Source organism: Anguilla anguilla, chromosome 6 (assembly GCF_013347855.1).
Source record: "Anguilla anguilla isolate fAngAng1 chromosome 6, fAngAng1.pri, whole genome shotgun sequence".
NCBI classification, from domain to species: domain Eukaryota; kingdom Metazoa; phylum Chordata; class Actinopteri; order Anguilliformes; family Anguillidae; genus Anguilla; species Anguilla anguilla.
This window is the reverse complement of record NC_049206.1, coordinates 51,747,969-51,769,602: the sequence shown is the minus strand read 5'-3', so window position 1 is coordinate 51,769,602 and position 21,634 is coordinate 51,747,969. Positions and strand designations below refer to the sequence as shown.

The following is a 21,634-nucleotide window of genomic DNA, read 5'->3' as shown; positions in this document are numbered from 1 at the left end:
TTAGACAAGGAAGTGATTAAAGAAATTATCTGAGAAATGAGTTCTCGGTCACCGTTCGTAATGGCAAATAAAGACCGCCTCGGAAATTGTTTACGGCGAAGCGGCTTTCGGATTTGTGCCGAGCTGCGCTACCGAGTACCCGGCGTAGAAAATCCTAAAACAAATTTGCGAATCCAATTTTCGTCCTCGTCGGAAAGCGAGAGGGAGATACGCATGACAAACAGTGGATGCTCTAAAAGGTAAACTCGGGGGAACTGATAGGCCGAACCATCAAGTCATCCTCCAGGTATTCGCATCGGCAGTCTACCACTGCTCTGGCGGTGAAGACAAAGCCCGACTTCGTGTTGAGTAAAAGGGCCGTCAAGACTGACCCACTCACCAGAGACTTGTACTTCATCTCCAGGAGCCTCAGAACCACGGTTCTGCTGTAGTAGCCGTGCTGAAACACAGGGAGATGGGAGGTAGACATGTTCCATTTGTGCGCTATACGACTGCAACTGGAGCACAAGCTGACATCGTTGTTCCATCTAGACAAGGGGTGGAGAAATCCATTCCTGGAGGGTCGGTGTGCACGCTTACTTCTTTCCCCACCAATTACCATGGCCAAATTAGGTCATTATAGGTAGCCAGCTCTGCTGCTTGTCTCATAGATTAAACTACAGTAATGAGCTTCATGCAGGGACACAAGAACAGTCTTCAGCTGACATTTTAACTGATCAAGAAATGTAGCTGAAATTTCAAATCATGTAAATGATGACTCAAAATGGTGAAATGAAATGAAAATGACTGGGCTAATTAAATCATTAAGGGCGGGATTCGGCTTGAAATCCTCTCGCACTTACTGCCCTCTGTCCCTACCCACTGTCTGGACCTTAACTGCAGCTCTGCGCTTGCTCCTAAAATGGAGACAGCCTCATGCTCACCATCCACTTTTTGAACCACGAGGCTTTGGTGTCCAGCATTGTGATCAGGTGGACGGGTTCCAGGGGCTTCTGGGAGGCCGGCGTCCCCAGACTGTGCTCCGAGTGCACAGAGAGGAGGCACAGGGTGCTCTCAATGATCTCCTCCATATATCTACAGCGGCAGAAAGACACATGCACAGTCAAAACAAACAGTCAAAGGCAGTGTATTTAACACCTGGGACCTGTACCACAAAGCAGGAATCCAGCAGAAGTAAAGCCCGGAACAGCACTTTTTACTTCAGTCCATGTTCCAGGTTTGGGAGGGTTCCGGGTTTTACTCAATGGAGTTATCCGGCTAACTCAGCAATCCTGCTTCGTGATACAGATCTCTGGAACATCTCGTTACTTAAAGTAGCAAATGACTCACTTTTCTGGGTGGCGAATCCAGAATGATGTCACTTCCTTTTGGAAATCATTCAGTAATCGCATCTACATTGAAAAAAAACGTGTATATTAATTTCTTATGTATTTATTTACTTAGCTGAACATTAGCATCAATGCAGATATACAGTAATAATAATAATAATGACAAATAGCATAAGCAGAATAACATGCCTGTTTCAGGACGCGTGTCATTTCCTGTGTTTTTACATCAACACCAGCAGATCCCACTGGAAAGGTCCATTTCTGGAGGAGGAAGTCAGACTCCAAACTTTTGGCTACATGACAAAATTCAAGAAAAATGGAGACACACTTTATAATATCAGAAATATAAATTGAGACAATAAAAGTATTACTGCTCACATACACGGCCAACAAAATATGATCGATCAAAAAGGAATTATAACCTATTTTATTATTAAACTTTAATAACAGCATTTTATCACATATTACGACCTAAAATATACAGTTAAATTTGTTCTAAGGAAATAATTGTATAATAAAACAAGGCTTAGTAAGACATATATTACCTAGGCTGGTGTAAATTTCTCTTGTTACATTCAGTGGAGACGAGGAAAAGGTTTTCGCAAAAAATCTCAGGACCTTGTCCTAAGAAAAGGTACATTTGAGACACACAACCATGACAGAAAATTTCAATTTTTCACTGTTGATAAATTAATACTTATTTTCATACTGAAACCCCTCCTCAAATGTCATCTTTCATGTTGATTACCTTTTTCATTATTCTGCACTTGTCAGCAAGTCGGAAAACATATTTCCAATTTCAGATCACATGGTACATTAACAGGTGACCAGAGGAGGGTCTTATCGCTCAGTGAGGACAACTGGTAGCCTGTGGGACATCTTTTATGAGGAGCTTACACAGATAATCCAAGGACCCCGGTCCAATTAACACCCACCCTACTCCAGGAGGGAAAAGGCTAATTGTCATAGTCTGGTGTGACACAGCTCAGGGTTGTACCTGTAATCTCTAGGCCAGGGCAGCCCAACCCTGTTCCTGGAGGCCTACTGTCCTGATGATTTTCACTTAGACACCAAGAGGTCACCAGTAATACGATCAAAACCTGTGCATTCAGCTACCAGCAATACAATCTAAACCTGTGCATTTAGCATCTGCTTTTACTAACTGAGCTGCTATAGCGCAGCCCTAGCGCACAGTACAATAGAACCTGGTCCATGCAGAGAGACCCAATCCCGAATCAGGAACCGGGGTGGCTGGTTTCGGGGGGGGGCTCACGCTCAGGCTGGGGTCGGGGTCTGCCAGGGCTGCGGACAGGTTCCTGCGCAGGCTGCTCCAGCTCTCGCAGCTCAGCACGTCAGAGGGCGGGGCACAGCACAGGGACTGCAGGGCCTCCCAGCGCACCTGGGGTCAGAGGTCAATTTCAGATACGGCCGCGACGCTCCCTCCACCACCGGCTTCCTGTTTCTAACCCTGACCCTGTCGCTATTGCCTGGGAGTACACTTCCTGTTTCAGGGCAGGGCTCAAATCAAGGTCAAGCTCAAGGTCAAATAGATCCAAGAGCGTGTAAAGCTTATTTTATGTCATCCCACGCACACATCCGTCACTGCGGAAAGAGGAAACCCTGAAATCATGCTTCCTTTTAGCTGAAGCTTATGTACTGAGACAAGGTGAGGGAAAACAATGATATCCAAAAGAATGCCGGTAAATGAAAAGCAGTCACACTACCTCTTTTGGGCGGCTAGGGTCAAGTTTTTCTGCGATAACCTGCAGTTGCTCATGTTTGATGAATGCATAGCTCTGTGAAGAAAGACAGAAACAGCAATTTATTTTTCTTGTATGTTCAAAACCAGAACATTTGACAGAATAACAATGCAGCATATTTATCATTTCATGCGGATTCCGTTTGAACAAACAGATTGGTGAGCATTTCGGAAAAGGAAGCCCACCCCATTTTATCGGTCAGCTAAGGACTAAGAGATTAAAAAAATAAAAAAAACATGTGCCAATGATCTTTGATGAGAGAATAAGCGATACCACGGCAGGAAGTTTCCTCAGACTGATGAAAAACAAATGCCTCACAGCATATCGCAGAATAACAAACGCAGCGGTTCTCTAAAGAGCAGGTCAGACATTTACGGTCCAGGGTTTGGCTTTCCTTTCAGGTTCTTTTCTAAGCTTCAGGTTCAGCAGAATCTATGGGATCCGCTGAGTCAAAAAACCCCACATCTAAAGTGCCTAACATCTAATCTATGTTACAGGTGCCACATAACTCAGAGACACCGAAAGGAAAAGCATCTCAAACAGTGATGCTTCATTCGGAAGCCTGAGCGCCGCCATGGACATTTGAAAAAGCGTTCGCCGTAACGATTCACGCAGCTTCTGGCAGGGTAATGGATACGCGCGGCCAATCTGAAAAAGGCATGTGTAATGTATAAATGCCTATCGGTCGATGAAGCACCTGGTTGAAAGAGGAGTCGCTGTCGGAGCAGTTGTCCGTGTAATGGCTGCCAGACTGCTCTCGCTGGCTTCTCCTCTGCATCTCCTCCTTCTTCAGCTGATCCTCTTCAAACTTATTGATCAGCGATTCCACCACCACCATCATGGTATTCTTAAGCGTTAGCATCATTGCTTTGTATCTATTGATTTAAAAAAGTAAACGAATCAAAATAGAAATATCAATATGTTATTTGTTGTTTGAATGCTGAGGAATTATACACTTTTTCAGGATAACTGCTCACTATTCACATTAGTTGAGATATCATCTTGTGGTTGGCCATGATGATTGAATGAAATAATGATTTTATGGAGTTCAGCTAAATTATGTGGATGAAGACTAAATTAAATTGAATGGAATACAAACAATTCAGTGACCAAGAAAAAGCAGTTCTCCAAATCATAGGTAAAAAGTTGAACCTCTCAAATCCCAGGCTAAATTTCAATCATATAAGCCAGAGTCAAGGAAAACAGGAACCATGACTAGAGTCTGTGTAAACTCCATATTATGAGGGTGACCATGTTTTTTTAGTGTTGAGATGAAGGCGGAGTCTACAGTACTCACTGGCCAGATTCCCGCGTTCTCCGCGTGACAGCGTGGACCAGGGTATCTTGACCGGAGCCAATGGCATGGCTGTCGCCCCTAGCGCAGCTCTCCGTTTCCTCGTCGATGACCGCCCCAAGTGAGCTCTCCACATACTGCCGCAGGTACTTTACAAACTCATAGCTGTCAGGAAGACATGGACCACGTGTATTACATTACATTACAGGCATTTAGCAGACGCTCTTATCCAAAGCAACTTACACAAGTTTTTTTACATAGTATTTACAGTGTTGGATATATCCACTTATACATCTGGATATATAGAGAAGCAATGGTACAACGACAGTGTCCAATCTGGGAATTGAACCTGCGGACCTTTAGGATACAATACCAGCTCCTTACCCATTATACTACACCGCCGCCCGCATGCATGTGTATATGCAAACTCAAAATAGCAAGGCTAGCATGAGACGCAGTTTGCAGCCTACTTGTGAAAGTTCTTGTCCGTCTCCTCGAGGTGCAAGAGGATTTCTTCGGCGCACTCGACCGAAGGCGCCCCGGAGATTCTCTCTTGCACGCTCCTGAGTAACCTCCTCAGCAGAGCCTGCAGTTCTGCCTCGTCCTCTGCGGAAAACTGGGACATGCTGCTCATCGAAAAAAATGCCAGCCTTTCCCTCCTAGCACCAAATCAGAGAGCACGTACGTTTGATATTACAGAGCCCATCACATCTTGATATGCAATTAAGCACAGAAATATGAAATTAAGGTGAACTGGACATTCAGGGCTTTGCCAGTTGAGAGCCTTAGAGATTATAGTTGCTGTCACATACAGCCGATTTACTTCAACACAAATGTCTCAACATTCAGACAAAATTGTTATTTACAATATACACTCTACTAATTAACAACTCAGCAAGACCTCTAGGTATTGAATGAGGTGTGCTTTGTTAGGGTTGGAATGAAAACCTACAGGATGGTCGATCTCCAGGAATAGGGTTGGTTACCAAATGAACTACTGTACATAGCTACTGTACAACTGATCTGTCAATTCTCAAGATTTGTTTTGTGCTTTTAAGTGTGGTTCTGAAGTTCTATAGAGGAAGGTATAACGTTTGGGTAAGCTTGTACCAACTGCATTTGAATCAGGTTTCGGTTAAGTATGTGAAAAGTACATTTTTTTAAATCACAGTTTAACTAAATGAATTAACGTTATATAACATAAATCAAGTATCTGTTCGTCCATTACATGTATGGATGTAAATTAGATGGACTGGGTGGCAGTAATTCAGTTTTAACAATATAGAACAATACATTTTATTAAAATATTATGTTTTCATTTAGCTAATAAATGCAATATTTAAGCCTTTTCCCAGCTTAGTAGCCTGTACCAAATATAGCCTAGTTATTCAAATAACAAATGTTTAATCAGGCACAAAATCTTAGCAAGCTAGTAACAGTTAGTTAGGTAATACATATTTGATACAGCTTATACACGTCCATAATATTGAGTAACAGAGTAAGATGTAGCAATTGGTTTTAGCAAAAACCGATACCGTGTTATGGATACCAACGTTATATTAGCTGTCATTTGTATAGCCAATCCTTGTATTAACTAGCTAGCAAGCTCAATATTTTTTGCAATGTTTAAAATTAATTGGACAGAGAGTATTAAATGCAAATTACCTCCAGCATTTGCTGGCCAACTAGCGATAAGCTAGCCGGCAAGATTCCAGACCAATCTCTCTACTGGAGAAATGCTCAGCACGGCCAGTTAGCTGTTATCGCTAACGTTACTGACTGACGCTACTGTAGCTAGCTATCCAATGTTGTACAAGTCATTTAAATGCATTTTGAAGTCAACAAAGGTCAAAAAGTCTAACTGCATTGAAAATTTGCAATCCTGGAAACATGTATAAGCATTTATTAATACACAGGTTCGCGTGCTACTCTCCGTTTTTGGAGAATATGACGCTGACCAAGCAAGATGCTTGCAACAAGTCCAGTCTCTATGGAAACGAGGAAGCTGTTGCGCACGCGCAGTATTGTGGACCCTTCATCGTGAAACAAGACTGGGGTTTCCCAAAAGTATTTGCAGTTCTTCAGAGCGGTTTGTCAATTAACAGTGGTGCAGATTTAATCGTTACGTTGCACACAATTCAGTGTAGCAAACTAACCAAGCCCTGCTTCGGAAATATACAGTTATCGTTTTCTAAGTTTTCTATCTTCGAAAATATTGCACCATGCCTTTAAATTTTATTCTCATGAGTGTGTCACATGATCACTGACTGTCAGAATTCCTTCCGGATTATTTCGGCGGTCAGGAGATCTGAGGGCACTAGTTGAATTAGTTAGTTTGCATTTTTCGAATCAGTTTTCCTCGTAACAAATGTTTAGTAGTTGTTGTTGTAATCGGTTAAGATAGTGCCGTAGTTAACTTACTATTGAAATTAATACAGCCTCAGAAAATAAAGAGGTCGTCCCTTGCTAAAGAGCCAAATAACCAAAACTCGTGAGCGCCATGGCTGCTGTCGACAGTTTTCAGCTATTGTATCGAGAAATTGCTCGGTCATGTAATTGTTATGTAGAAACACTGGCCTTAGTGGGCGCATTTTATACGGCTAGTAAAGCTGTAGTCTTTGTGCGGGAATGTTACAGCTTGATCAGGCTACACTTTATACCGCGATTGATGTACAACAGGAATCTTGTTCGCCGGTTTGGTGAATGGGCTGTCATCTATGGTAAGCTGGTTTGAGACAATAAATGTTATATGTAGCCACACACACACTCACACATGCGCTAATTGGTAAATCCACGATTCGGACTGGCTGATGACCATAAGTACAGAACATATGAAAAAGTTTCATATAAATTAGCCCATACATGCTGACTAATAATAAGCACAGAAACATTCTACTAAATCTGTTAAAATTACCCAGGCATTACTCAACTGCTTGCCAACCTAACATTCCAGGGTGCGTCTTGTGTCATTCCACCTCATATATTTTCACTTAATCAAAATATGAAACGAGTTTTCTTTTTCATGCAGGTGCGTCAGAGACCGTTGCAAAAGCTTATGCAGAAGAGCTGGCAACCCACGGCGTCAGCATCATCCTCATCAGTCGAGACAGAAGTAGTGTGGAGGGCACTGCGAGGGCCATCGCCGATTCACACGGAGTTGAAACTGTTCTGGTTGAGGCAGATTTTAGCCACGGCCACACGGCCTGCAGATCAGTCCAAGACGCACTGATGAATAAAGACGTAGGCTTTCTCGTGAACAGCGTTGACTCGTCTTTGGACTACTCGCAGAGGTTTGCCGACCTGTCTGAAGACAGGCTCTGGGACGCCATCAACAGAAACGTCACGGCGGCCACGCTAATGGCCCGCGTCGTTCTGCCCGGCATGGCGGAGAGAGGAAGGGGGGCTGTCATCAACATCTCCTCTGGAAGGTGTTGTAAACCCACACTGAACAAGGCAGCCTTCTCCGCATCCACGGTCAGTCAATGACAGCATTTTAGGATGCACGTAAATGACTCAGGTTAAAATAGCAGCATCATCATTTGGTTGCAGTTTTTTATGGGAAAGTTGACATCTATGTGGTTAAGATGGTAAACTTGTGGTCTGCTGGTTCTGGTTTCTGATATAAAGACTGAACTGAAGCAGGTCATCAGCTAGACCATCTTGAAATGGTTTGTGCTGAATTTTCCAACAGGCGACCAGGCGATTCCTAGGCAGTCAGTTGGGCCTTAGGATTTTGGGTCATCTGAACAACTGGGTACATAATGGGAACAATTAATCTAATCCAGTGTGGCTCCATCTCTCTCAGGCCTACCTGGACCACATCAGCCGTGCCCTGCATTATGAGTACAGCCGCAGGGGCATCTTCGTGCAGAGCCTGGTCCCCTTCGGCGTGGCTTCCCCGGAGACCGAGGACGGCGGCGCCAGGGCGGGGTGCAGCAGGTGGCTGGTGCCCCACCCACGAGTGTACGCCCGCCACGCCATCTCCACCCTGGGCATCTCCCACAGGACCACTGGGTACTGGCCCCACTCCTTGCAGGTACAGTTAGACCATACCTTTTGAAAGTAAATTAGCGAAACTGGGCTGCACTTAGGCCGTGTGGGGCACTGTAGGTTTAAATTGCGGCGGAGGGCATTTCTCCCATACCCTGGAGGAAAGCTCCTTACGCAGACTTAATTTGCTTTGTTAAGCTGATGCTAGCATGAATAGCTCTCATGATTCTTAGACGCATTATAGCCCAAAACAAAAGCAGTATAATGTGATCCTTTTGTACGAGCCTCATGTCCAAAGTGATTTCATTTTATAAGTGGTGGATTCTTGGAAGCAGAGCCTTATGTATGGCTCTGTATGGGTTTGTACCAAAGGTTAAGACCTATTACATTATTTTGCTGTTTTTCTTGTAAGAGGATCGCATTTTTAAATCTTTTTGCTTGTTTTTCAGTACGTGTGTGAGTGACCTCTATGAAAGTACACTGAAGTGTAGTTGTATACTTGATTGAGTGTAGGGAACTGTGTGTAATGTGTTTTTTTGTTTGTTGTTTTTTTCCAGTTTTGGTTTCTGCAGTACATGCCTGAGTGGATGTGGATCTGGGGAACGCACATGCTCAGTGGAACAGGTTGAACTGGTACACTCACTTCCTGTGTGCTGTTATACTGACAGCCACTTATACCTGACAACAACTCTATGTCTTACTTTGGTGTGCTGACATTTTTAATATATGAATTTATGAAAAATGAGCAAAAAGACACGTGCTAGAGTTTGAATGTTGAAAGGTTGCACTGGGAGCCGGAAAGGGCTTTGCTTTGCTCAAGATATGTAGAGTGATTTCTTGAATTTATTTATTTTTACAGAATTATTTTGTGAGCACTTTCCAATAACTTCTACCATATATAAACCCAAATCTATATTTGATGCTGTAGTATAAATACCCAATTTGCCAGTGGGATGACTACGGCATATAAATGTAGACTTCACAACTATGGCTGATTTCAGTCTAGCAATGCACTTTGTCCTTAACTGTGAGACATTTTTTGTGACATGTTAATAATAACATTTTTGAAATTTGATTTCAATAACCACAAAAATATTTTGTAACTCCTGCTTATGTATTGAAAAAATGTCAAGGGCAAAATTAAGTTGTACTGAATTTCAGCCTGAATTCAAGAGTCTTGCAAACAGTTTTTGCAAAATATATATGAAGTGGCTTTTCCCCACTGTGTTAAGATTGGTTTCTTTTTTGGAACATTGTTTTATCATTCTATATATTATGATTTCCTTATATTAATATAGGAAGAACATTGTGTTACAAACAAATTGTACTTATTGTGAAAATCTAAGGAGCTTTATGACTTTGTCGGTGTGCTGAGGTTGTGCAATCCTACAAAATACAATTGCTGATAGTGAGCAGTGAATAACTCTTTGTTACATGTGTGGTAGTAAAGTGTGACTACTCTGTATTACTGCTGCTATGCCAGGTTAGGGTAGTAATAACATATCATGATGTAATGTGCACTATACATTATGTAGACCACACACACTCTTGGTTTATTTCATGTCTTTGATTCGATCATAACACAAGTAAACTCTTAATATACAATAAATATCAACAATAAAATAACACTGGTGACTCGTTGATATTGTCTGTTGTCCTTTGTTATGTAAAAGAATGAATGTATATTTTGCAGACTTGACTGCAGATATTGTTTTACTGCACTCCTGCCATAAAACAAGGCCAGACTTTCAAGCCTGCTGGTTCCTTATGTAAGAAAAGATGAGATACAGATATTTAAAGGTCTGTGCTTTAAAGAAAATGTCACTACTGTACACAAAAATATTTTAAATAAATATATTTATCACGTGATATTTATGTCAGGACAAGCTTCAAGCTTCACCATTTATTTTTTGCTTTGATCTCATTCACAATGACATAAGACCCTTGTTTAAAAAATGTGAATTTATTTATTAATTGTTTTGCAATGAAAATCAACATATTAGGTAGCATGTGCGTACGTTTAGGCCCGTGAAAGAGGTCAATCATTAATGCACACAAGATTGACACAGCCATGTTGACAAACTAAGTTTATCTGTGCTTTTGGAAAGAAATATCAAACGTTCCTGAAGCCTTTCAAGGACACCAGACGCGTGGCCTACAATTGGTGAAAAACAAAAACTAACAAAAAAAAAAAGAAAAGTGCTCAGGAAGGGCTTCAGGCTACTCGGTAACTGACCCATGTTACCAAGTTTGATTCTGGCTTTAATATTCCATTTGAAGTCTGTTATTGGTGTTTGCCAACATGAGGACCAGAGTTGTGCAAAAGAAAATCAAGGAAGCCATTATGAGTCTGAGAAACGATTAAAAAAAACAAAAAAAAAAAACAGTCAGGGACCTAGGCCAAACATTAGGCTAACCACAATCAACTGTTTAAAACAGTATTTAGACGAAAGAGAGCCCTGATTGAGCTCAACAATCACAAAGAGCCACTGACTGTTTTGTCATATTTCTCAGCCTCATAATTGCTTCCTTGACTTTCACTGGCATAACTCTGGTACTCATGTTGTTAAATGCCAATAACAGTCAAAAGCATCTAAACTAGGTCTAAGCTGTCATACCTGCATTAAGGAAGCAATTGTACACACCTGACTAATCAGAAGCTCCTGTGATGCCATTTATCCCAAACATCATGACGCCCTGAAATGGGGGGACTGTGTGTAAAAAGTGCTGTAATTTCTACACAGTGAAACCAAAATATATAAAAATGTTGAGAGTCTGCACTTCAATCACATGTGAGCAGTTTGATTACAAATATAAAATGGTGGAGTACTGAGCCAAATCATAAAAAATATGTCTTTCTCACTGTCGCAAACATGATTACATTACAGCATGAGAGAGAGGGGACATGAATTTTTAATTCCATTATGTTGCTAGTTAGAAGTTTGCATAAGACTATTACAAATATTTAACACCACGTTTATAATATATTCTATTTTTCCTCTAATTTTCTAATTTTATGGGTCATAATAGAGAAAATGAATTGAAATTGTGCATTGCTCCACCATTTTAAATTTGGGAAACTAGAGATGTGGAACGTTATCTTGCTGTGATGGTACAACACCTCCTCATCTATTGGGGGAAGGGTTTCATAACTCCGTCCTGTCTGTACTTCTGAGACGTCTTTAGTGTGAGCGTTTGAGAGCTGATGAGCCTCCGGGGGAGCATCATCTGGTTTTACAGTCGCTTCTTTGGTGAGTATGGGACCATTCCCCTGATTTATGTGGAGTGTTTGAACAGTTGGAAATTAGAGCAAATGCAGCGTGTAAAAATGGGTTTTTAATAAAAAGCTGTGGTCACAGGCAATGCCTTGTTTTGTCTCCATTTCAAAATAAATTTGAATTGCATAAATTCCTTAATATGTTCTGGTGTTGGTCAGTAGATATTATAGCTTGTTGTTTTTCAGATTTCAATCCAACATATCTGTGGCACTGCATTTTACAATTTTTCAGCAAAGCATGTATGAATTTGTTTCTGTTTGCACATATAATGCTTGCAATACTGTATTTAGAAAATACATATTCTGAGAGGAGCAAAAATATTGGGGGCTTTGTTTTTATTTCTTACATTTTTTAAAATTCCATTTCATTTCTTAATGGCAAAAGTTATTTTTTAGACAAAAAAAAACATAACACTTTCAGTTATTGATGATTTGAGTAACTGATTGTGTTGACGGGATGCAAGAACATACTAATGCTAACGGAATTAATTGCATAGAAATAGAAATGAATTAAACGGTTTTAATTTAAGTAACTGCGTACGTGATATGAGACATTGTTTAGGAGTTGAATAAGGTCAGGTCCTTGGTTCCCACCACATGGGTAAAGCTGTGTTATTGATGCAAGGTCTGGAAGCCACTGACGGGTGCCAACTTATCAATGTTTGCAAAATGTGTTCAAACCTCTGGCCTTGAAAGAATTAAAATATTACTGCACTTTTTACTGCTTATTTGGTGGACAAAGAAATGGCAGCAAAGGTAATGAAGATAATAGATAATGATGGAGGTCAGTGAATTGAAGTGAACATCACAGTTAACACATTTCATTACATTTTTGCCTAACAGGTAGAACAGGTATGACCTTGATAAAGCTACTTAATCTGAATGGCTTCCATAATGTTTCAGCTATATGAAGTAAATGGATGATGTGTCAACTCTGGAGGGAAGTTAATTAGTAAGGGATAAATTGATCATTATGCCCCTGATTTTAATAAGTGCTTTAATCTCTAAGAGACATCAAGGCCTTTTACCATACAAGAGGTCCTAAGGGGAAAATCTTTTATAGCTAATACATTGATGCCTCCTATTCTGAATTGGTAAGGTAAAACTTATAAACCACCAAAACCCTTGTGGCCCTCCTGGAGCAGGATTACAGGCATCTGGTTTATGTTAATATTCTGATTTGCGTGTTTTGTCCTCAGCAGCTCGACAGACTGGAAGAGAGAATGGGAGAGTGGGACTTTCTGGGACGGCTTCTGGACAAAGTCCAGACCCACTCCACGGTCATCGGGAAGGTCTGGCTGACCGTCCTGTTCGTCTTCAGGATCCTGGTCCTGGGGGCCGCGGCGGAGAGGGTGTGGGGGGACGAGCAGTCCGACTTCGTCTGCAACACGGAGCAGCCCGGGTGCGAGAACATGTGCTACGACCACGCCTTCCCAATCTCCCACGTCCGCATCTGGGTGCTGCAGATCGTCTTCGTCTCCACGCCGACCCTGGTCTACCTGGGGCACGTCCTGCACGTGGTCCACATGGAGAAGAAGTACAGGGAGAGAACGCGTAAGCAGGCAGAGGAGGAGCTCAGCAGCCTGATACTGAGGAACGGGTACAAGGTCCCCAAATACTCAGACAGCAAGGGGAAGGTCAGCCTGCACGGTCGACTCCTTCAGAGCTACCTGGTGAACCTGCTCTTCAAGATCTTGCTGGAAGTGGGGTTCATCCTGGGGCAGTACTACTATTACGGCTTCACCTTGCAGGCCCGCTACGTCTGCAGCCGGTTCCCCTGCCCGCACCAGGTGGACTGTTTCCTCTCCAGGCCCACAGAGAAGACCATCTTCATTTGGTTCATGCTGGTGGTCGCCTGTGTCTCCCTGGTCCTGAACCTGGTCGAGATCCTCTATCTGTGCACCAGAGCCGTCACCAAGTGCATGGACAAGAAGCAGGGTTACATGGTCACTCGCGTAACTCCAGTCCTGCAGAGAAACGAGTTCAAAAACAAGGACCTGGCCATCCAGAACTGGGTCAACCTGGAGCTGGAGCTACAGGGAAGGAAGCTAGGCAGTGGGGTCACTAAAAGCCTGGAATCAGAGGACGTTAGCACCAACATGGAGGAGGTCCACATCTGAACTGCTGCTTTGAGGCACAAACTTAACTGTAAAGCACTTTGCCCTGAAAACTGGGTCCTGTGTTGGCAGGTGTTGTAGGTTTAATTTCTTACAGGGTGAATAAGATTTCCGTCACTGTCAAGCTCATTCTGTAAGCTGTTAAAAAAGTAATATTTCCTCAGTTTTTATTAAAATTTAATCTTGCCCTGTTATTTTCATGCATCTAAGTAGTTATGAAATTACATGTGTCTTTAAATCATATGACACCCTGTGCCAGTTTCTGTGAGTTATGTTTCCATTTCTTGTAAGTTCTTATGTACTTTCATGCGCACATGCAATTTTTTTCCTTTTTTTTCTTAAGATCTTTACCATATAAAACAAACATATAGTCACATTATTGCCAAATATCTATCTCAGAAAATATATGCACTGTAACATTCACTTGGTTTTTTTACCGTTATTTCAGTTGCTTTTCAGTCATTGATATTTTATAATATGAAGTTGGTAATTTTTTTTGTATACTTTTCCTCATAAATAAAATACACAACATACACTCATAATGGTCTGTTTATCATTTATCTTTATTTGGAAAAATGGAGAATACTGTTTTCATGCTTCCAAGATAGATTATCTAATGGCACTTAACAATTGGTTAGTTTGTGACTTATCTTATTTTTTATATTATTAATTCTTTATAATGTTATTTATTTATAATCTTACTTTATTCAGGAGGATCTGCTGAGAAGCCAAGTATTTCGCAATGATAACCAATTAAATTAAGGTGGGTAGGAACCAAAATATGGCTTAAAGTATGTCAGATATTATTTCTCCGCACTGTGTCAATTTTTATCTTGACATAATGAGTAAAAAGTATGTAACTCGGGGAAGGGTCGTTTGAAGTGCCTCTGCTTGCTACGTGTGATTGCAGTGGCCCGTCAATCATTAATGGCTCTGCACCCGTGTGGCTCTCTTCGGAGTTTAAAACCCAGGCAATTTTATTTGCTGATTGTATGAAGACGTGACGGTCCCCCGGTGTTGCGTTGCACAACTCTCTGACCAAAAACTCAAGGTCCACTTTAAAATAGCTGCCAGAGTTTCAGCGGTGGTGGCTGACGCGAAGGAGAGGTGGTCATTCCTCAAGGTAAGAAAAAACTTCTCGTTTTAGCAAATTTTGTATCGACCATTGCTGAAATTTAGATAATAGTCTTTAGAATACAATTATATATACATATATATATATATATATATATATATATATATATATATATATATATATATATATCAGTTTCCCATGTGTGAAATTATAATAGAAATTGGCTCCATTACATTACAAAATTATATTCAATAATATTGATATTTGGGTATATGTTTCACAAACTATTCAATTCCATGTAGAAGTTAATGCTGCATCTATTTTGTTTCAGAACATTAAATGTGTAACACTGTTGCATGCAGCATATCCTGGAACAGTATAGATACTATTTGGTTGCAGATGGTACTGCATGATTTGAATATAGGCTGAATTTAAGGTAGAAAAAGGAAAATGTGCCAATGACAGATAAGATTATCCATATATCCACTGACATATTTCCATAGGCAGCGCAATGGTAGACTATTAGGAGAAATATATACACCTGTATTTTTATGTAATGGTCCATAAATAACTGATTTCTAACAATTTTACCAGTTTGAAACGCACAGACCGAAAACACGCTTTTGTCCGTGTTTAAGTAACAGCAAACAGATTAATTTTTAAGACACACCACTTGGTGAACATTAATATCTGTACTCATTGATCGAACACATCCTATGACTCTGTGACCGGGTTCACCCATGGCCAGCTAGTTCAAACGGAAACAAATCAATGTAGAACAGGATGTTAAGTTAAGTTTTGTTGAAGAAAAAGCATAGCAATAATAACTATAATTATAATTATAATACCTTTGATGATCCCAAAACACTTTATCCCTTTAAGTGGCATCTCAACCGAGTGGTAAAACTGCCAGTCAAAGCTGTCACCTTAACTGCTTGGTTGAGGTATGGGTTAAATGACTGTAGTGAACTAGGGACAAAAGTTAATCTCAACCACCATCAACGAGTACTGAAGCAACGCCTGGGTATGGCATGGCACCCATTTGACATCAGAAAGTCTTCAGCAGAGGTGAAAAATTAGTCCTACTTTTGTCAAATATACCGATGGATGGTTTGATAAGATTGAGAGGATTAGATTTGGTATTTGGCTAATACACTATGGAACCATGTGCCCCAAAATCATGGTGCTGTTTTTTAAAGTTTCTCCTTGTAGTAAGTGTCTGTTCTTTTTTGTACTCCTCCAGGAAAGTCCTTAAGAAACCAAAGACAAAATGGGCGACTGGACATTTCTGTCAAAACTGCTGGACAAAGTGCAATCGCACTCCACGGTCATAGGGAAGATATGGATGAGCGTGCTGTTCATCTTCAGGATCCTGGTTCTGGGGGCGGGAGCGGAGAGCGTGTGGGGGGACGAGCAGTCGGGGTTCATCTGTAACACCCAGCAGCCCGGTTGCGAGAACGTGTGCTACGACCACGCCTTCCCCATCTCCCACATCCGCTTCTGGGTCATGCAGATCATCTTCGTCTCCACGCCGACCCTGATGTACCTGGGCCACGCCATGCACATCATCCACAAGGAGAACAAGCTGAGGCAGCACCTGAGCCAGAACGGCAAGTGCCCCAAGTACACGGACGACAGGGGCAAGGTCACGATCAAGGGGAACCTGCTGGGCAGCTACCTGACGCAGCTGTTCTTCAAGATCGTCTTCGAGCTGGGCTTCATCGTGGGCCAGTACTACCTGTACGGCTTCATCATGGTTCCCATGTTCCCCTGCTCCAGGAAGCCGTGCCCGTTCACCGTGGAGTGCTACATGTCCCGCCCCACCGAGAAGACCATCTTCATCATCTTCATGCTGGTGGTGGCCTGCGTCTCCCTGCTCCTGAACGTGGTGGAGGTGTTCTACCTGATCTGCACCCGGGTGGGGTGCCGGACCAGGAGGCGCACGCTTCACCGCACCTCCCCCGAAAACCCCGCCAGCCTAGGGTGGCAGGGCCGCGAAGAGGCGCTGCGGCAGAACGCGGTGAACATGCAGTACGAAAATGGGCAGAGTCCGAGCCTCGGGGGCAGCCTGGAAGGAGCCAAGGAGGAGAAACGCTTACTAGCCGAAAAATAACTCTCTATAAATCTCTCTATTTATTTACCATCAGAATTAGATGTTTACGCAAGTTATGAGTAGAGTGTATGACTGGAGTCTCACTTGTAATCTTTTTTTTAAAAACTAAAACATTTGTATAGGTCTCATGCATTGGCTCCAAAGCTTACCTGTTGCTTTTCAATGGAAACTGTTGTTAAAACACAGCACATAGCTTTCTTCCAGGAACCTAGTGGTGCATTGTACATTCATCACAATGTCACATTTTAATACATTTTTGTATGAAAGAAATACAATAGACATAATGCCAAAATATAAAAGCACTGAAGTTAAATAAGATAAGGAGCCAGACTGAAAATAACCAAATGAAATAATAGAAAAGATAACCCATGATCACAGACTCTGTGGGTGATGAACAGTCAATGTCTAGAACCATGTTGCAATGTGTATTTCAGTAGATTCATTGTAATATATTGAAATGTATTGATTGTTAAGTTATATTAAATATTTATGATCTCAGTATTGTTCGCTGTTGAACGTTCCTTTCAAGGAAAATGATAGTGACCTTTAACCTATGAAAATATTGTATTGTAAATTTTCCCTTTGTAATGTTTTTTGGTTTTGTCATTTTTATTATAATAAAAGCCATAGATAAATCAAAAGGTGTTCTCTGTTATACTTACAATAAATACATTTCTATAGTTATGCTTCCAGACGGACCTCCTCTGGGAAGTAATTTATCTTTCCGATGAACACATCTGACCGTCCTTGATTTACCATATTAATTAGAGTGTTGGTGACATATCTGGTGAAATAAGGACAGACATTAGGTGCGGCTAAGACAGAATGTCTTTCTACCACCTGCAGTCCCTTTGGAACGACTAAGCATTTGAAAATGATGCAGCTCTCACGGTAGCACACCCCACCATAACCTTAATTAATCTTTTTCTTTTTGATTAGATTCAAATTACACTCTGAATTTATCACCTAGCTACAGCTCAATTGATTTTCTTTAAAACTGAGAGGCCAGGAGTGATCGTCCAACGTTTGATAAACGCTACAGTCTGTGATATTGTATACACATTTCATTTCCCTTTACTATGTTCCCCTTACAACAACTCATACAAGTGGAGGTGCCTGGCAAATACAGGGATAACCAGGCTGGGGGAAACTAACTGTTCTCTGAACTGGTGGGCAAAACTGACTGCTGAAATAGTCTGAACTAGTGGACCAGGCATCAGTAGTCTAGTTATATGTGAGCTATAGGTCTTCATCAGCTCAGCCAGTGAGCCAATATTTATTTATTCCGACACAAACATTAAAACATTGTTTTTATCCTGAAATTTGCTGACCTATTAAGCGGTTTGTGTCCATTACATTTAGTTTAGAAAGAAGAAAAATATCATTGTGCCATCTCTTTGGTTATTCTTTTTCAATATTTGTAAGTGGTAAACAAATATTAAGAAATGCTAACGTTAAAAGAGAAGTCACATGATCTGAATGATAATGAACGAAATCCTTGCGACAGTTACTGCCTGAACTATCCTCTCTTACGTGCATCAGTTTAAACTTCAAAATAAGAAAGAAGGACTGACCATTTGGGAGAAGTTTTTATTTTTAAAATGTAGTTGTTACTGGAGGTTGGGTTTGGCATGCTGTCAGCTTCCATCAATCATTAATTAATTTTTCGTGGTCATTCTTGACCAAAGTTCCTCCCAGTCCTATATTTCAAAGGTATCACGTATAAAGTGACAGTCAGCTGTATGAAGGAATTACACCATTTCCAAGAGATAAATCTTAAGGTAAGGCATACACTTGATCTTTTTGTTCCTGTGGACAGATGTGGTGTACCGGGGGGTAAGGAATTATATACGTATACTTACATGTTATTTATTGAGCATGTACGTGTGACAATTGTGAGTTGACATATATTTTTCTTGCACAGAATTTAAAAGAAAGATCACTAAATTCCTGATATTCATTGGAAACATTTGTTTGAATTTTTATTAAAATTTAAGGCACAGTACGTGGTGGATATACTCTATATAGAATAGCTGTGTTTTTGGCTCTCATCACAGATTCAGTTCTCAGATAAATCAATATTAAAAGTATACTTGTATACATTTATGTAGTGTCCGAAGATATTATGTACCTTTAACAGCATTCAGGTTTATCATTATAGGTAATAAGTAATTTGAAAATGAGATAGAGGTAGCCTGTCTGACTCGCATTATTGATAATGCACACTGTGTGGCCTCAGACTGAGCCAGTTAAGATGAAATGGGAAGCTAAACCATATAATATGCATGTTTATGCAGAACAATTTCTTTCTTTCTTTTTTTCTCAAGCCTTTTCATAGATTGGAAAAAAAAACATCTTCAAAATGTCCTGAGATGTGTCATATATGCTTTAAAAAAAATTGAATTATTTACCTTCAGGTTTAAGATCTGACAAATGTTATAAAGTTCTTTGTGTTATCACATTATTTTTTAGAATTGTTTCATGACTACGATGTATTCATCTTTGATCAATTTTCTCCCCGTTTAGCCCCATCGATTTATTAAATTATGGGAGACTGGTCATTTCTTGCAACGCTGCTGGACAAAGTCCAGACCCACTCCACGGTCATCGGAAAGGTCTGGCTCACCGTCCTCTTCATCTTCAGGATCCTGGTTCTCTCTGCCGGAGTGGAGAAAGTGTGGGGGGACGAGCAGTCGGGGTTCATCTGCAACACCAAGCAGCCCGGATGTAAGAACGTGTGCTACGACCACGCCTTCCCCATCTCCCACATCCGCTTCTGGGTGATGCAGATCATCTTCGTCTCCACGCCGACGCTCCTCTACCTGGGCCACGTCATGCTCATCGTGCACAAGGAGAACAAGCTGAGGCGCCATTTGCAAAGCCAGGAGGGCCACGCGCTGAAGGCGCCCAAATACAGCGACGAGAGGGGGAAGGTGAAGATCAAGGGCGATCTGATGGGTAGCTATTTGGTGAACGTGTTTTTTAAGATCTTGTTCGAGTCAGCTTTCATCGTGGGCCAGTATTATCTTTACGGTTTTATGCTTGTGCCCATGTTCGAGTGCTCCAGAACTCCCTGCCCGTTTACCGTGGAGTGTTACATGTCACGACCCACGGAGAAGACCATTTTCATCATCTTCATGCTGGTGATGGCCTGCGTGTCTCTGCTGTTAAACGTGGTGGAGATCTTTCACTTGATTTGCACCAGGTTCAAGGGTGGATCTCGCAGACACCGGAAAGATCAGGTTATTCCAGTCAGCATTCGTCTTCAAAGCGATGCAGTTCTGCAGAATAGGGAGAATGCGCTGCATGATAAAGTCGACCTCAGCTTTGGAGCTGGACAGAATGATAATCAGAGCACAGCGTAGGATGAAAAATGTGCCTCAATTGGGAACTCTGTAGTGTTCCATAGAGAATTTCTGAAAAACAACAAGCAAAAAAGACAGATAACGAGATTGTAAATTCATGCAAATTGACTGAATGCATGTACTAGGCACACTTCCAAAGACCTTTTTGGAGTTTACTGCCATTGGACTGCTTTGATTGTTTTGGTGAAAGCTGTTAAATGGGTCTTAAATGCTGCCATGACCTTGTTCAGCCAAACAAAAGAGATACATTTTCATATAAATAGCACAATGACATTATTCAGAGATAAGTTGCCATTTTGTGCAAACACATTAAATCAGCATATTCTTTGTTACATTTCATGTTTAACTTATCTTCGAGTGTCTGAATTTCTGTGTTTTTTCTTAATGCTATGGCCAAATATTGTTGTATGATGTATTTCAGTGAAATTAAAAATGTCATGTCCAACCATTATGAATTAATCTGGATGATGTAATTGTCTAGGCATTAAATACATAATACACACAAAAATTTTGTAAACAAAAGCCATTTCAAGTTTCAAGAGTAATACAAATTTTAAACATATTTACTTGTCATTCTGGATGTGAACAATATGTTTTTTAAAAGTCATTGAACAACAAAACAAAACAAAAAACCGCTTAGGACAACATAGAAAGATGGAGCAAGAATTTTCAGACCACCCTCATGCATGTTAATAGAACTTATTGGGGGAATGATATCCCAAAAAAGTATTTCTATTCCTATTCCTATTATTCTTCATAAGCAGTAAGATGGTGTATCTGTATGGTAAATATGTAAAAAAAGAGAACACTTTAACAAAAGGCTAAAATACCACAGCTTTTTGTTAGCGTTGAATCAGGTTCTTCATTAAGTACAATGAAAGAGAAGGTTAACCAGTCTAAGCTGAAACCGACAGCCACTTACTGTAAATGTGAATGTGGCACTATGGGTGATCTACAGCTAAGCTATGTCCAACCTAAGTGGATTTTCAAAGAGCATGCTCATTAAGCACGCCAAAGTAAGTAAAATAAGAACAGACCCCGAAAGGGACAGAACTGCACTCTCCCACACAACAAACAGAAGCATTTAAACATCAGCCTGAACCCCTGAACAAGGTCTCCCTCAACCACGGCCATGCTAGTAGTATCCTAGTCACATGACCTCTGCCTGGTCTTGTGTTCTATGTGGTGGCAGACATTCAGTACCTGTTAAAATGCACATGATTTATTAGCACATCATGGTACTCAAAGGCCAAAGAGACAGCAGGCCTGGTATGAAGGATATCTTGAATGCATGAGCCAGTCAGGATCGTGTTCA

The 21,634-nt window shown here is 41.1% G+C and overlaps 5 protein-coding genes across 8 annotated transcripts in view; 4 read left to right on the top strand and 1 right to left on the bottom strand.

Moving 5' to 3' along the window:
- The window catches only part of tbc1d32 (TBC1 domain family, member 32), a 41,850-nt gene extending 35,484 nt beyond the window's left edge, over positions 1-6,366 (bottom strand). Inside the window, exons 1-11 of one of the 2 annotated variants that reach the window (XM_035424216.1) lie at positions 6,048-6,366; positions 4,853-5,041; positions 4,386-4,547; positions 3,786-3,963; positions 3,053-3,124; positions 2,602-2,727; positions 1,874-1,952; positions 1,518-1,621; positions 1,330-1,391; positions 924-1,074; positions 380-439 (exon numbers count right to left, since the gene is read on the bottom strand). In XM_035424216.1, coding sequence (XP_035280107.1) covers positions 380-439; positions 924-1,074; positions 1,330-1,391; positions 1,518-1,621; positions 1,874-1,952; positions 2,602-2,727; positions 3,053-3,124; positions 3,786-3,963; positions 4,386-4,547; positions 4,853-5,016 — 1,158 coding nt within the window. In that variant the 5' untranslated portion in view covers positions 5,017-5,041; positions 6,048-6,366. The remainder of the gene's footprint in view (positions 1-379; positions 440-923; positions 1,075-1,329; positions 1,392-1,517; positions 1,622-1,873; positions 1,953-2,601; positions 2,728-3,052; positions 3,125-3,785; positions 3,964-4,385; positions 4,548-4,852; positions 5,042-6,047) is intronic. The other variant, XM_035424218.1, reaches the window with a different exon arrangement.
- Positions 6,367-6,647: 281 nt separating this feature from the next.
- hsdl1 (hydroxysteroid dehydrogenase like 1) lies at positions 6,648-10,013 on the top strand. The gene is made up of 4 exons (XM_035424148.1): positions 6,648-7,102; positions 7,411-7,856; positions 8,188-8,418; positions 8,930-10,013. The coding sequence occupies exons 1-4, from the start codon at positions 6,883-6,885 to the stop codon at positions 8,999-9,001; spliced, it is 969 nt and encodes a 322-aa protein (XP_035280039.1). The 5' UTR covers positions 6,648-6,882; the 3' UTR covers positions 9,002-10,013.
- A 135-nt stretch (positions 10,014-10,148) lies between these two features.
- cx34.5 (connexin 34.5) lies at positions 10,149-14,234 on the top strand. 2 transcript variants are annotated; one of them, XM_035424150.1, is made up of 2 exons: positions 10,149-11,623; positions 12,852-14,234. In XM_035424150.1, exon 2 carries the CDS (start codon positions 12,873-12,875, stop codon positions 13,767-13,769), a length of 897 nt encoding a protein of 298 aa, XP_035280041.1. In that variant the 5' UTR covers positions 10,149-11,623; positions 12,852-12,872; the 3' UTR covers positions 13,770-14,234. The 2 variants fall into 2 exon arrangements, with proteins under 2 accessions (XP_035280041.1, XP_035280040.1); XM_035424149.1 differs by having other exon boundaries at positions 12,849-14,234.
- Positions 14,235-14,736: 502 nt separating this feature from the next.
- cx32.3 (connexin 32.3) lies at positions 14,737-17,595 on the top strand. The gene is made up of 2 exons (XM_035420881.1): positions 14,737-14,889; positions 16,085-17,595. The coding sequence occupies exon 2, from the start codon at positions 16,112-16,114 to the stop codon at positions 16,952-16,954; it is 843 nt and encodes a 280-aa protein (XP_035276772.1). The 5' UTR covers positions 14,737-14,889; positions 16,085-16,111; the 3' UTR covers positions 16,955-17,595.
- A 940-nt stretch (positions 17,596-18,535) lies between these two features.
- Positions 18,536-20,770, top strand: LOC118229234 (gap junction Cx32.2 protein-like). 2 transcript variants are annotated; one of them, XM_035421028.1, is made up of 2 exons: positions 18,536-18,790; positions 19,481-20,770. In XM_035421028.1, exon 2 carries the CDS (start codon positions 19,501-19,503, stop codon positions 20,317-20,319), a length of 819 nt encoding a protein of 272 aa, XP_035276919.1. In that variant the 5' UTR covers positions 18,536-18,790; positions 19,481-19,500; the 3' UTR covers positions 20,320-20,770. The 2 variants fall into 2 exon arrangements, with proteins under 2 accessions (XP_035276919.1, XP_035276918.1); XM_035421027.1 differs by having other exon boundaries at positions 18,553-18,735.
- The last annotated feature ends 864 nt before the right edge of the window (positions 20,771-21,634 follow it).